Source organism: Rhinolophus hipposideros, assembly GCF_964194185.1.
Source record: "Rhinolophus hipposideros genome assembly, chromosome: 6".
In the NCBI taxonomy this organism is placed as follows: Eukaryota; Metazoa; Chordata; class Mammalia; order Chiroptera; family Rhinolophidae; genus Rhinolophus; species Rhinolophus hipposideros.
Genome location: NC_138052.1, coordinates 61,935,541 through 61,951,398, shown reverse-complemented (window position 1 = coordinate 61,951,398; position 15,858 = coordinate 61,935,541). Strand labels below are relative to the sequence as shown.

The 15,858-nt window shown below is 38.3% G+C and overlaps 1 protein-coding gene across 1 annotated transcript in view; it reads right to left on the bottom strand.

Moving 5' to 3' along the window:
* Nucleotides 1–1,547: 1,547 nt before the first annotated feature.
* The window catches only part of WDR75 (WD repeat domain 75), a 32,671-nt gene continuing 18,360 nt past the window's right edge, over nt 1,548–15,858 (bottom strand). The window contains exons 9-21 of the mRNA XM_081052201.1: nt 15,435–15,593; nt 14,524–14,583; nt 14,316–14,431; nt 13,104–13,279; nt 11,789–11,946; nt 11,135–11,315; nt 10,191–10,285; nt 9,320–9,415; nt 8,528–8,697; nt 8,143–8,202; nt 5,645–5,791; nt 5,223–5,314; nt 1,548–4,808 (exon numbers count right to left, since the gene is read on the bottom strand). Of these exons, the coding sequence (XP_080908327.1) occupies nt 4,604–4,808; nt 5,223–5,314; nt 5,645–5,791; nt 8,143–8,202; nt 8,528–8,697; nt 9,320–9,415; nt 10,191–10,285; nt 11,135–11,315; nt 11,789–11,946; nt 13,104–13,279; nt 14,316–14,431; nt 14,524–14,583; nt 15,435–15,593 (1,715 nt within the window). The 3' untranslated portion in view covers nt 1,548–4,603. The remainder of the gene's footprint in view (nt 4,809–5,222; nt 5,315–5,644; nt 5,792–8,142; nt 8,203–8,527; nt 8,698–9,319; nt 9,416–10,190; nt 10,286–11,134; nt 11,316–11,788; nt 11,947–13,103; nt 13,280–14,315; nt 14,432–14,523; nt 14,584–15,434; nt 15,594–15,858) is intronic.

The window sequence follows — 15,858 nt, the reverse complement described above, 5'->3', positions numbered from 1 at the left end:
TTCCTTAGTTATCCCACTGCCTGACTAAAATTCATGGACTGTGATGCTCATGTTGCAGAATATAACTCCTCAGTGGTTTCTGGGAGTACCTGGAGCCTGGAAAATAGATTTGATTACACAGGGCAAACTTTGGCCCTTCGTTTTCAAACCTTGACTTTGAATATAAAGGCTGTAAACTTATTTTCTCTTCATTACTCTACGGTGTCTTTCATTCAACAAATATGAGTGCCTCTTGTGTGTCATACAGCCCACTCCCTCATTCCATTTTTTACTTTTATTCATAGTTTCTGGGGAAGTTGCTGATGAGTTTTGACTCTATTCTCTTGGGTAAAAGCTGCAGAGATTCAGGCCAAAGGTATCTCAAGCCTGAGTAGGTGCAGGATGGAATCTTTTAAGCTCCTTGTTTCTTCTATCCAGCACCAAAGGAAGCTGTAATTCAGCACCAAAGCCACACATTTTTTAAGTAGGGCCAATTCTGGGCACTGTGGAGAATCAAAATTTGAGTCAACAATGGGCCTCAGAGGACCATCTAGCAAAACACAGCCCTCTTATTTTAGTGATTTAAAAAAATTAAGGCCTCATTTAAACTTAATACAAGCACAAAGCTAGTAAGAGGCAGAACTGGCATGAGTGGTCTTCTGACTCCTAGACCAATGGTCTTTCTGGCAGGAAACTGGGCTCACCAGTCAACTCAAATTTCCCAACTGCAGACAGGTGTGTTCAGAGGGAACAAGTTTAAATTTACCTTCCTAAGTGAGCCAGAATATAACATCAATATTTCCGTTTAAAGTGCTTGTTTTCAGAGCACTTATATGCATACTTCCGTTACAGTTGGCAACAAGGATTATCCAAACTCCACACAACAATGGGAGGAACTGGTGTGCTTTCATGTCTGATTATTTCATCCTGTGAACTAAGTGCTCTGATCTCCCAAGGAGTTTCCGAGCCAGAGGTGTGTCATGTCTGAAGATGAGAAACTAAGATAGATACATCGCTACGTATTTCTGTACAGGTCCACAAATTCAGTACTTGCAAGACCAGATTCTTGGCATTTGGGGGCATGACGTGAGAGTGGGGGGCTATAGTACACCACTCTGGCATCGAACTTAGTTTTATAGTGACAGGGTGTCAGAGCTGGGAGAGATCATTTTGTCTAATTCTGTGATTTACAGGAAGGAACAGTGATTCAGAGATTAACAGATTTTTCATGGTTTTAGAATAAACAGAAGCAATTTGAACAATTTACTCATTGGTTCTCTCTCGCTGGTTGATTCTATTTTGCTAACATCCCCCCTCCACGGTATACTATCAAATACCAGTTACTTCCATTTCTATTTCTCTTTCGTCTCAATGATAATCTACCTGGGATCCCAAATCCCTCCTGGGTCTCATCTTTTACCATTTCATTTAGGATTGTGTGGTGTTACAGAATCTTGACTTTGATGTAAGTAATTTTCCCATTTTCCCAGCTATCAAGAAGCACAGGTGACAAAGGAAAACCTGATTTTCAGAAGTAGTAGTTGAGATAAAGCAGTCTCACAGAAAAATCAGTGCCATTTATAAGACTTCATTAATTTAAACCAAATGGTTATGTTTAGCTTAGTAGGTTATTCTGTTAAAGGCTCCACTATCGTTATAGTACAAAGACCTGAAATTAGTTAAGACACATTATCCACAACATTACAATACATTCTATAATTTCAATACAGGGTACTAGTCTATGATAAGGGAAAAAACCCAGAGGAACATTATTGCAGCACATTAACAAATATCTTCTCTCATTGAGGTTACGTTTTTGTTTTATTGATGGTTTCCTTTGAGGCGCAAAAACGTTTTAGTTTGACGTAGGGCCATGTATTTTTCCTTTTGTCTTTGATCTAGGAGACATATAAAAAACATATATTGTTAAGGCCAATGTCCAAGAGTTTATTGCCTGTTTTCTTCAAGGAGTTTTATGGTTTGGGGACTTATATTTAAGTCTTCAATCCATTTTGAGTATTTTTTTTATATATGGTGCAAGAAAGTGGTCTAGTTTCACGTTTTTGGGTGTCTTTTTTTTGCGTGTATCTGCCCAGTTTCCTCACACCATTTATTGAAAATTACAATATAAGAATATTGCATATTCTTGCCTGTTTTTGTTGTAGATAATTGACCCTATCAGTGTGGGTTTATTTCAGAGCTCTGTTTGCTTCCATTGACCTATGTTGTCTGTTTTTGTGCCTCTCTTCACTTTTGTCTTTCGATCTACAGTCTGTTGCAAGAAGCATATGCACTGGTCTTATTTCTAATTCAGCTACCCTGTGTTTGTAGGTATTTGGTAGATCTGCTGTGTCTCCCAGTCTCTAAAGTGTGGCCTTATTATGTAGGTGTCCTGTGGGGTCCAGCGGTGCAGTCCCCCTTGGTCACCTGAGTCATGTGTTCCAGGGGTACCTGTGTGGGTCGCGTGTGCCCTCCTGTTGTAGTTGGGCCTCGAATGCTGCTGGCATGTCAGTGGATGGGGTTGACCTTCAGGCTGACTGGCTGTGACAACAGAGGTTGAGCTATTGTGCAAGGGAGGGGGTGGGTGATGGCATGGAGAGGGAGGCACTTAAGCAGGGCTTTGGTGTGGTCTGAGGCTGGCCCCCACTTGTAAAGGCTTGAGGCCACTTGGTGGGAGCTACAGTGCAAAACCGAGTCTGGCAGTCTTTTGTGCTGGGCTTGGGGCAGGAGCTACAGTATGAGCCGAGGCTAGCTGCCACTCATGTGGAGGTCGTGGGCTTTGGGGAGACTGCAGTGCGCTCTCAGGTGGGCCGCTGCTTGTATGGAGGGTCAGAGCTGCCGGAAGTGGCTCTGGCAGGTGAGCGGGTTAGGCACAGTGCAAGCAGTTAGCCAGGTTAATGGAGAACAGATTTTACACTTGCCTGCGTTGGCAAGCTTAGTGGGAGAAGAGCTCAACAAAGAAACAGTGGTGCCTCCCCACTGGTGCTCAACTCCTGAGAACCCCCTCCCCCATTCCACTGATCTTCATTTCTCTTGAATGTTTTCAAAACCAGACGTTATGGGACTCCTCTTCCTGACACGTGTCCTAGATTGAGGAGCCCCATGTGAGGCTGATCCCTCAAAACTCAGGGGGGCCCTCCACAGCCAACCTATTCATACTGTTTATTAATCGCCATTCCATGGGTGTGGGACCTGCCTCGAACAAGTCTCTGCTCCTACCTGTCTCGAAGTGCATGACTGCTTTACATCCTTAGTTGTAAGAATTCTGTTCAGCTAGACTTCAGGTGGTTCCCAGTGATGGCTGTTCTATAATTTAGTTGTAATTTTGATGTGTTCATGGGAGGTGAGTTCAGGATTTACCCACGCTGCCTCCTCATGTTAACTTTTTAAGTTTTACAGAAGCCTGTTGGGGAAATGGAAAACTCCAAATGCCAAGGGGTTAAAATGTAGCAACTTCACTACTTTAATACAGAGGAGATGCATTCTTCTCTATTAGCAGTGGGACCTTGGTTAAAAAGCAATTTTTGACAGTACACACACACCTCGTTTTACTGCACTTCACAGATGTTGCGGTTTTTACAAACTGAAGGGAAGACCTTCCACCAGCAAAAAGATTACTACCTGCTTTATTGCAATACTTGCTTTATTGCAGTGGTCTGGTACTGAACCCACACTATCTCTGAGGTATGCCTGTATTCATAGCCATAACACACAGAGAGAAATAACAGTTCTCCTTATCTTCCAAATCTGTCATGAAAATTATATTTATAAGTATGACAGACAAGCCTTAATCTGAAAGGCTTGAGCCAGGTGATCTGAATCATTCTATATTATATAATACCCTCAGTGGGATCTGTGAAACATCACATAATCAAATCATTTCTCTAAACTTCTCTAAGAGAAGTAAATAAACTAAGAGGTATGAATCAGGACTACAAACGACCTAATATCAATTCAGGTCACATTTGGCCAATGTGGGGACAGATTCCCAGAGAGCAGTTCCCAAGTTCTCGGCCTCATGTGGAAAGGTGCTGGCTGGCTCAGTTATTAGGTGGCCATCAGCTGTTACGAGTTAGCCATTAGCCACCAATATAACTGCCATGGCTGAGCTAGCAAGCACGGATTGCGGCTAGGAAGAGCGGTTAGCAAGCGGATTGTGGATTGTTGATATTACTTCCTGTGTCTCGCCCGGCCTCAGCGAGATGGGGGTACAGGAAGACCTCTGGTTGGGGTACTGGCGGATGTTCACTTTTGTGTCTTGACCAGCCACCAGCAAGAATATAGTGGTATGACTCCCCTATTTATAGCTCCGTTGTTCCTTTTTGGCCTCACCATATCCTGTGTTCCGGTGTGGGGAGTGGGACCTGAGACCCTGCATGACAGCCACCAAATGAATTTTGGTATCGAACTTAAAATAACAGTATCAATAAAAAGATAAAAATAAGATGTATATATGAATGAACCCAGCAACTGTAAAGCGTGATGCAAATATAGCTTCATATTATCAGTTACTCAAAAAGTAAAGACTTAATATTTTAAAAACAGAAATAACATTAAAATAGATGTTTTTGGAATATCAACATATTTAAAAAAAAAAGCAAGACTCCTCCCCCATCTCCAAGGCTTAGAGAGCAGTTATCCAGCTGTAGTCTACTTTCCTGAATTTTCTCAGTTCTTTTTCTTCAGATTTTGACAACTGATGTATCATGTCTTCTCCCAGATCTGTGTTATCTGTATCCTGAACCTTTTCAGTAAAATCATTTTCTTCATCTGAATCCTCACTTTCTTTTTCTTCTTCCATATCTATATCATCAGGAAGTTCTTCAGCACTTTAACAATAACATAATAAAATATAAACTTACTATTACATATTTCTAAAAATTAACTTTCTAACTTAAGACCCTTATATAGAAATGTAATCAAATAGACAAAGTAAATGGAAAACCTTGTTATTGAGTACAGTTTTAAAATTACAGGCTATTATAAAGAACAGGTGAATTTAACAAAAAAGTGTAATTTTGAGTTATACGTATATCAAATCTTCAAAACATACAAAAGATCTCTTTTCTGATACTTATTTTCAATGCATTTCATTTACGTGACTTAATACTCCTATATCCTTTAAGTACATGTTAAAGCCGAAATAAAGGGAGATACTGTGCAAGAATATTCTAATAAAGTAACAAAAACCAACCTGTTTCCCTTAACATATTAATCTTAAAATGTTTTAAGAACTGAGTTACCTCTTAGTCTCTTTTGACAGCAGTAATGAATTCACAAACATGGAGCACAGGTAAGAAGCAGATGGCAGTACATGGGCTGGAGTATGAAGAAGCTAGAGGAGAAACAGAAAAATAGGGTTTCATTTTAAAAGATGAAATGCCAAGAGCCAACACAACAGGCTTTCCCCACACAAAAACCAAACCTAAAGAAAAATCTATTCCTACCTTCCTATTATTTATGCAAACAACTCCTCCCCTCACCCCAGGCTTCAAATAACCTGAAATCGTAAGTGTATGCTATTTGGTTTGGGTATTAAAGTTGTACAATATACAAATGATTATTCAAAAGTTATCTGTTGAATAATAAGTATATAAAAAGCCTAACTTAAGGTGCTTTAGTGCACATAATCGGTTTCACATTGTTTGCTTTAATAGTTACTTACCTCACTAATTGCAGGTATGTTTTCTGTTAAGGGTAGTTGTATCAGTTCATCCTCCAAAGCTTTATTTACTTTCTCATCCTGCTGTTGCCTGTGCTTTCCCAGTATGAAATAAAATGGAGTTGTCGGAAGACTTTCTTCTGCTAGTAGCTATAGGGATTTAAGACAAAGGGAAATTACTTCAATAAAAAGGAGGAACTGCCTTTGACTTAAGAAGAATTAATAGAGTCCTAAAAGGTCTCTAGGAGAAACAAAAACGTTAGAGATTATGTAGTATGAGTCTTTAATTTTACAGGTAAAGCAATTGAGGCCTAGCAGTCCAATTACCTGTGGGAAAAGCTAACAATAGACACTTAGATGATAGAACAAAATACCCATTTATCACTGCTTTTTCCTCAAATCCTACAAAAATGACAGCAAAGCGCTTTTAGAAAGGGCATAAACCAGTGAATGGGGAATACAGTCACATGTTGGAAACTAGAAAGCAGGTTGAAGGGTGGTAAGTAACTCAGTAAACCTGAGAAAGCAGAATTCTAGGCTGGCTGTGGGGAAAGCCAAGAAGGATCCCAATTTATACTGCAGAATCCTGCAAATGTTGAGGAATTGGTACCAACTGTAACAATACATTTATCCATAAAGGGCTAAAAAGACCCAAGTAGTCTGGCTGAAAGTCTACTCAGAGAGCACTCCGATTCACAGCTCCCTTCAGCCCCAGCGGAGGGCTGGAGGTATATTCTGTGAAGAGTGAAACAAAAGCACGCTTTTGACTGCAGTGCTTGGTGGGGCTGGAGGGAGTGTGTTCACAGTCGAAGGCAGTTGTACCTCATGGAGGGTGCTTCTCAGAACACTGACAGCCAGGCTGACATCGTTCAGGTAAGAACTTAAAGATTTTATCTGGGCAATTTGACCTGCCTAAGAGAAAAAGACCTCAAAACAATGCCATTGGAGATTTTCTCAAAATAGCTCAGATAAGTAGAGGCCAGAGAACAAGTTCCGCCCAGCAGAGAACCTCCAAATGGCTGTGTTGCTCATGCTCACTTTGAAATAAAGCAGAAAGCCAGGCATCATCAGATTCTGATGAAAACCTCCAAAAATAAAAGATAGAGTCCAAAATAGACTAAAAACAAAAACCTGATGGAATCACCATGCATGAGAGAAGGGGAGGGGAAAAAAGATTTGGTGATGAAAATGAGGAATTCTCCCATAAAACAGAAAGAGGAGGAAACAGTTAATATTTGAGCTCTCAGTATTAGAAGGTTCTGTACTAAATATAAACAGGAGTTCTAGAAAAAGAATGGAGAAAATGAAGGCAAAGAAGTAATTAATTTTTCCTTAGTTCTCTGATCAAAACACTTGAAAAGGCTCCACATTTCCTGAGGAAAAGCCAAAGTTCTTTTCTTTGAGGCCAACTTTCACCACCCTATTTAAAATGCACGCACTATCTCCTGCCTCCCTTTCCTCTATTCCTCCCCTTCTAATTTCTATCACCTTCTAAAACACTACATATTTACTTGTTTCATGCTTGCTATTTATTGTATCTTCCTGGTAAACTGTAAACTTCACCAGATTAGATACCTGACTCCTGTGTTCACTGACGTACCCCAAGTATCTAGAACACAGCAGAGACCCAACAAAGGGCAGATGGAATGAAATCAGTGAGTAAAGGACCAACAATATAAATGGCACTGGGTTCTAGTAACACTGGAAGCTATAAAATAAGGGGGAAATACTTGAGAAGACTTGCACAACTTGAATTTGGGGTAAATTAGGTGAGAAGTAAATAGAAAACTGAACAAATGAAGGAAGAAGGCAATTACTAATGCCAGAGAAAAAACGTTGACCACAAAAGAAAAAATGATCTGTCCACTACTACATGGCTTGGATATGAATTGTGTTTACTTGGTTATAATAAGAAATACTGACCTATTCAAGATTGGGAAAATAGGGGAAAACAAGGGAGGGAAAGGAGTGAAAGGGAAGGAATGGAAGGGAGAGGAAGAAAGAGGAAAAGAGAGAGGAAGAGGGGAAGAGGGGGGGAGAGAGAGAGAGAGAGAGACAGAGAGAGAGTGAGAGAGAGGAAAGAGAGAGAGTTGTGTATGTGTGGGGAGTCGTGGTATGGAAAAAAGCTATAACTTCAACTTTAATAGATCAGTCAGATAATACCTAAATCTGAAAAACCCAGAATTAGCAAATATAAATACGTTTCTCAGAGACATGGAGCTAATATGGGTAATGGCAGTGGTGCCAAAGAAGTTTTTCCTGAAAAGCCATATAAAACTACTTGACTCTTTAAATCACAAGCATTTATTACTGATACTATAAAGTAAAAATGGTTTTTAAAAGAACAATATAACTTCAAAAGAGACAAGTAGTTTATAAGCATGGTTTTTAATTCCATTTTAGGGTCCTGTAAAACATTTTTTCTCATAGCTGAGTTCTACAAGATAACCTTATCTTGTAGGGAGGCAAAGCAGTCTGTACCATGAGTGGCTAAAACATACCTGCTTGCTTGTTGGTGTGAGTTTCTCTTCTGGAGACTTGGTGCTGAATGTCAATAAACTCTGAAAAGAGAGACCGATGAATGCAAAAGATAAATTGTAGAGTACAAACCTAAATAAGATGTTAAAGTTAGAAAACTTGATAAAACTTGTCTTGATAATATATACACACATATCTACTTAAAGTGCCTTGAATGTGTGGGTGTAAGTGGTGCTCATGCACACACTAGTAAGACTGCTGTACTGAGCACATTAGACAATTTCTTTGGAGAAGCAATCCCTTAGTAAAACTGTTCCATCCGTCACGGGCTGACTATTCCTCTCAAGTATTAAAGCAAATGAAAATTACATGTACAAGTGATGGCCTTTTTTAAGGAGAGACGGTTACCTGTGATTTTGTTAAGAAGTAAAACTGGGATCTGTTTAGCCACTGGTAAGCTTCTGAGGTGAATGATTCAGGGACATCTCGCGGAACAAACACTCCCCACTGGACTTCCTCTCTACAGATATTCTTTTGAATATACAATGGCCTTGGCTCACTAGGTTTAAATACAAACACTAGAGGGGAAAAAAAACACAAAACAACAGACAGTAACATTTTGCCTGTGTTAGTTCTAGCCTCAGAGTGGCAGACCACACTAATTCTGAGACTTCCCCATTAAATAACCCAGGTCATGATTATTTTAGCCTCTGATTCAACAAACATCTGGGCGCCTACTATGAGCCTGACAGGCTAGAAACGAGGGCTTTGAAGACAAGAAAGAGAAAAGGAATCCTGGCTCCAGAGACCAGGGCCTACTGCAGAAGACATTATTAACGAAGTATTTTGTCTGAAATACTAGAAGAGAGATATGTAGAAAGTGCTTCAAGATCATAAAGGAGAAGGATTAAAGTTTCTCAGGGAAATTAGCTTCCAAGAGGTGAAATCTCTCTTAGACTTTGTAGGCTGAGTAGGAATTGGCATGCTGAAAAATGAGGGCTATACCAGAGCTCTCCTAGAACTAAGTATAAATGCCTACATACCAAGATGTTGGGGCAAGAACTCAAGAAAGAAAGGGCAATGCCTCAGGCAGAATGGTTTCAAACAAACATCTGATTTGAAGGGAACTTTGACTCAAAGATGTTAGAAAGAAAATTTATGTAACCAATCTCTTACTATCAAAGTATGATCTGTACTTACAATCTGAACCCACTGAAGATTGAGAAACTGCAGCAACATTCTCTGAATTCGGATCAGGTTCCATAACTCTAATGTTTAATTTTGCACTCCACTCCACTAAGGGAAAAAAGAACAGGCGATTCACTTCTAAGAAGAAATTTACCAAAAGCTTTTGAAAGCTTGTTATTTAAAATAGATAATCTTAATCTTTATTGGGACAATCAATTCTATTGTTCTCAGGAAGAAGGATTTTACAAGTAACACATGGAGACACACTGAAATTTTTTGTGGAAGACTGCACTAAAGCCAGGGGTAGGAAGCAGAAAAACCAAGTACTCCTTCCATACACTATGAAATGGTTATTATTTCAGGCAGTTACTATCAGGTGCTTTTCCACTGCTGCTAAACATTGTTAGCCAGAGTCACTGTAGAGAATATCAAAAAATGTTCTCACACATTCATTACCCAGCAACCACCACGTCTTCCAAACATCTACCTGAATGAGTGCAATGCCACTAAGCCCACATCTGTTAGGAGGGCTGTGCAGGCTACACTCAAATTTAAAGCTGGCAGGGATACTGCAGGTTAATAAGTATCACCAGAAACATTCCTCACATTGTTAGGAGGATGGAGAATATGGAAGGCAACAGAAAGGCAGACACTGTGAAGACACTGAAAAAGATGAGGAAAATGGAAGTCTATTCACTGACCATTAGGCAATTTATAAATAATCCAAGTCTATTACAGGTCCAGTCCTTCAACTTTTAGGAGTATAATATACCATTTAAAAAATTATATATTCTTTGGGCAGAGACATGAAGATGTAATCCAAAGTTTAATGGCCACTTCCTATTTGCTTTGCCAAGTCACATTGTAGTAAAAAAAATCTTACATGCACAACTGAGCAGATTCCAACAGCAAAGAATGCCATTTTCAGTAGCACCAAGAAGATACTTTGAACAAGTCAGTCTCCCAAAGCAAAGGTTCCTAGAGTAAAACCACAAAGAAGTTAATAACAATCATTTCGATCATACTTAGTCACAAAGACCTGTGGTACAATTTTACGCAATGAAGATTTTTAGATAGACACATGCTTTTGAGCATAATTATCTTGCAGAAAAAAAGGGACTAAGGAGTACAAATTTACTTAGATATATTGTTCTTTAGGAAAATAGGTTTTATGACCAATTCTTTTCTCTAATATGCTCTGACATATAATAATTAAGATGCATACAGAAAGTGTATGTGAAACATACACTCATTTAACAAAAACCTTTTTTATGCTCATTTACCTCAAAAGGACAGTTTGTAATATGAATTCTGAAGAAAATTTTACAAAGTAAATTCAGAATCAGACATGTTGGGAATTAGAAACAATTTCATTAGCCACCTACCACTCTATCCTCAAATGCTGTTACGTGAAGTAAAAAGCAAGACAATGCTGTTAATTTTCCCTTGCCTTTTGGCAACAATGAGGTTTGAACATAACATTACTTTTATGACAATACACAGAAAACAAACATTGTTTGGATCTACTGAGATTTAACTTAAGTATAGCATCTGTTATTATGTAGCACAACTGAAAAGTATTATCACAAAGAAAAAATCTGTAGGCCAAGAATTAAATGTCAATCCTGATTTCAGAAATGGATAAATCAGAGCACATGGTTCATATGCAGAGAATTTGTAGCTTCCCAGCACTCTAGTAAGCTGGGGGCCCCAATGAGCCAAGGCTATCTTTAGAGAAAATATAAATTATTACTGAAGTTCATGTAGAAAGACTTGTTTAAATTTAAAAGACAAACAAACTTCACATTCCCCAAATTATTTACCTACCTTATTTTCCCAGCTCGTTGACAAAATGTACATTTAAGTTCCCATGTCTCTGAATCCCATATTGTAACAATTTCCTCAAAACTAACTGCTAGTAAAGAGCCATCTTCAGAGAAACAACAGTTGGTAGCTTGGTATTTGTGATAACTACCCACGAAGTCACAGGTCCAGCCAACAGCTTGTTCTGTGGAAATGTTGACCATAGAGTTCAGAAATGGTGTAAATGCTAGATAACATTTTAGGAAAGTTATAAGCAATGAGGATTAAGAAATGAAAACAGACACACAAACCCTACTCCCCAAAACTTGAGTTAGAAGTACTGACTGATTTAAAATTTATGCCGGTTCCTGGAGACCTTGACCTCCCTCTAGTGGAACAGTGAAAGGACTAATTGCAAAAGCCCTTTTTACTATATCCTCACAAACTGGAATGATCAGCACACGATTAATCAAGAATGTTATAAAAAAAAGTACAGATTTGGAGAAAAACGATGTAAAAATATAACCTCTTAAAAATCTTTTAAAATAAGGCAATATCCAATAGAATTAAACAAGGTAGAAAATGTCCTCCCAGAACGGATACAACTCATAAAAGAGATAGATATATCAATTTTTAAAATTGTGCACTCTTTAGACACACTAGATTTAATTAACTTACTGTATATATCAGAATCATCTGTTAATATCCACACTTTGAAGTGACCATCTTTACTAGCAGTAACCAAGGTGGGGTTTTCAGATTTTTCTGCATTACAGAAACAGAGAGCTGTGATGTGGTCTTCGTGTGGCATGTTAATCTTTGTGTTAAGAACAAACCTAGTAGGAAGGAAACCACCAATTTATTCTCATGCTAGAACAATATGATATACTGTCATATAAGAATTTCTTACATACTGTACATTTTACAATAGCATCTTTAAGAAGAGACAATTAATACATTATCACATAGCATGACAATTGAGTGCTCTTATGGCCACAGAATGGAGAAAGTTCTCTGCATTATCTGTCCTTTGTAACTTACATAATATAGAGATGATTATGTACAGTGTCAACGTACTGGTACGAAATGAGTACAAAATAGGGGTCATCAAAAAATGATACCCGAAAGCCTACTGTATGTACTAAACTCTGCAGGAAAATGACAGATGCCTCACTATTTACTTTTGAAAATAAGCAAAGAATGGAATGGCTCTGAAAGCCCCTACTTGTGGCAAGAAAACAGAAAACAACCTACCTAGTCAAACTGTTCTGGTCAATATTTAATATTTATAATCACCCAAACCACCTCTCAAAGCCTGTTTCCAGCTTGAGGAGGCACAACCGTGAATGAAAGATAACCTATGCTAGAACTGCGTTCTTTGAAGAACATCATAGCAGGACAGTAATGTGGTTTTTATCAAGTTTAGGTTATAAGAGGAGTGACTAGAGGCAATCCCTTAATCCTTCTGGGCCGTTTCCTCACCTGTGAAATGCGGACAACAGGCTTAGATTAGGAAGACAACAGGAACAAAAGCAGTAAGCTTAGTTCTAAACATGCAACAAGGACTTGATAAATGGCTCTTATAGCCATGGTGTGAGAAGCTAGTGGGCTCCTTATCTAATCAAATCACACACGCTCCACTACACTACATTACATCTCTGCAGTCTACCTCTGCCCTTTTTCCAAAGGTAGTATAAAAGAGCAAAAGAACTAAGACATTTGGATTCTAATCTTGGATTTGCCTGGAATTAGGTATTATGTTCTTGGGCATGTCACTTTTCCGTATTTTCTAATTTATGCAACGAGGTGTCATTATAACTTGGAGGGGACACCAGTGCTTTCTAGAGCACAAAGCTTAAAGGCTTTATCAGAAGAATACCTCCTTTATTTCTCTAACAAAATGAAACCTCTTAGAGACCAACAATTAAAACCATAAAATAGAAAGTAAAATATTTTCTACTTTGAAATTACATGGCTATATAAGTAGTATTACCCTTGTGTTTTCTTATTGTATGTCCACAGTTTCATTTGCAATTCCAGCTCAGTTTCCTTTTCTTGACGTTGTTCCACCGTCGCCAGCCAGTTACCGTAGCAGCCAAACGCAGCCTTTGTTAGCTCAATTTGGATCAGACCATGATCATTGATATATTCTTGCTGTATGATATCTAACTGATGGGTTTAAAAAATCCAAAATACTTATTAATGTAAATACATACATGGTAAAGCATTCGAGGAATGGTAATTAACCACATCATACATAACTTCTAGAATTTACAGTAACAGATTTTTAGATAAGGGGAAAAATGAACTGTTAGTTATGAGCATCAAACTTGCCATTTAAAAAAAAAATGGAGCGCATTATACAGTATTAATTCTGCAGTGGTTCTTCTTCAATGACCTTGAATATCAGTGATGACTATGAACCTTTAGCTTATAGCGATGCTTTTCTGTTTCTAAGAACAAATAGCTTTACATAAAATGTCTTCGTCACTAGAAACATGAAGAGCGAAAATACAATTTTTAAGAAGTGAAGATAGAAATGTAGGTAGGCCAGCATTTTATTTACAGTTATTTCTTTTATCCCGTTTCCTTGTCTATTCACTATACATGAATTAATTGACTCCTATTTCCAGGCATTGTAGTAGAAATGTACGAAGACTAGTAACTTTTCCTTTCTTTGAGGGGTTCAAAGGTGAGGGTGAGAAAGATAAAGTGTTACAGCTCCTATGATAGAAATCTTTTGTAAAGAGTACTGTGGGGAACAAAGGAAGAAGTGGAAAGTCTGCATTGCATTTATCAGAATTATAGGAAGCATTCCTCTTCAATCTACGTTGAAAATTTTATCTTCAGTGTGTATATACGACACTGTTCACCGTAAGGCGGAGGCGTATTTGGACTGTCAGTCTACATATTCTCATTTCCTAACCTTGTGACTCCACAGACATGTGTGACAGCTCACTGGAATGTAGTGTGAAATACGGACAGAGGCTGCACAAGACTGTCAATGGTTGGCTTACTCATAGACTTAATCTGTGACCACGGCCTTATCAGAATTATGCTGTAAACAACTGACAGCATGGATTATGCCCAAGTAAACATAGGCACAGGATCTTGTTTTATTAGCTACTAAATAAATTACTTGACTCCAGCAGTGCTGTAAAGAACTTCATTAGTTTTAAGGCTAGTTAATGGATCAAAATCTTACGTTGTATAACTGTTTATCACTCTGGAGAGAATAAAACTGCAAGTGGCCAGGTTTTCCATTCAAAACTAAAGCTTTAGTTCTTGGATCAATCATCAAACCCGTAAAGATATTGCTGTCTGCAAAAGAAGAGACAAACAATAGCTGAAATCAGACAAATAATTCACTTTTAAAATGTACACAATTCCAAATCCACTGTGTTGTATAATACCTTTCACTAGGCCTTGAATTACTGCGGATGCCTCAAGGTTTCGGTGAATGACTATTATCTCTGTGGGTAAAAAAAATAGTTAAATATAAATAGTTCAGAACTTCAAGTTAGAAAAAAATAATTGAATATGTTATTCTGAAATATATCAGAATACAAAACAACTGAGTATGTTCAACTTACTTGGGGTATTACAAGAAAATCAGAAATATGTATTTGTAATTTAACCTAAAAAACTAGGGGTGAACGTGGGGGGCTTTTCTCCCAGTCTCTAAGTTGTATCAGTTTTGCCTATAAATACATTTTATGTATTAATTCAGAAACTTATATACCCTGAAAGAGACAGATAATTTACTTTGAAATGGATCACTGCACTAATGGATTGCTCAGTTATGATCCTTTTTGAAGGGAAAGGAGGCAGTGGGCTACGGGGTCTACACCTAGGCTCAGTAGCAACCAGATGAGCAAAGTTTTGGAGGAATACAAGACTGCCCTCACTTCTGTCAGAATCTATAGTACTCCCACACTGAGATACCGGCCATCTCAAAGGAGAATCTCAGTGTTCTGTTGAAAATGCCATTCTATCTGTGAAAGCACAGATGCCTGCTTCAAAACCATTCCTTTACTTCCCCACATCATTCCACAGGAAAAGGTTTTGAAATATAAGGGGCACAACAAATATCAAATACATTTAGCTCTACATTTTTGTAACAATTTTGAAAATGTTCCATTCTTGTAGCATCTAGTGTCAGAAGGGGTGAGAAAAAAAGAAGGAATGGAAGAAAAAAAAGTTTCATTAAATCTAGTGCTACTCTTAATTAGTCTGAGGTGTCTTATTTTCCACTCACCACAGATACGAGGTAATTTATGCATTACATGACTTTATTTCCTCACAACAACAAATTTAGCCTTACTATTATCGGAGTGAGAAGTACAGAACAAGTCCCCTGCTGGTGAGACTGAGATATGTTCAATAGTTGCTCCCAGACGGGGCAGGAACTCCTTGTTCTTCTCGGTGGCATCTCGCCACTCTACGAGGACAGATTCCCGACCACCACTCAGCAGACTGGAGCCTTCTCATTCAGCCAAGAAATGAAAAGGACAGTGTTTGGGAAGAAAAAATAGAAACACAACTATTTTTAACAATATGCAAAAAATGTGTCTTCGTATCTTTTAATATACTCTTAAAACGAAAGACTTAAAGACCATTAGTTCAGGGATTTTTTGTTCCCGTAATCCCTGACTAGTTTGTTGCTGACCAACTCTTCTGCTGATAACTAGAAAAAGTGGATGAAACAAACATCCTCTAGGCCCAAATGGCTTCATTGGTGCATTTTT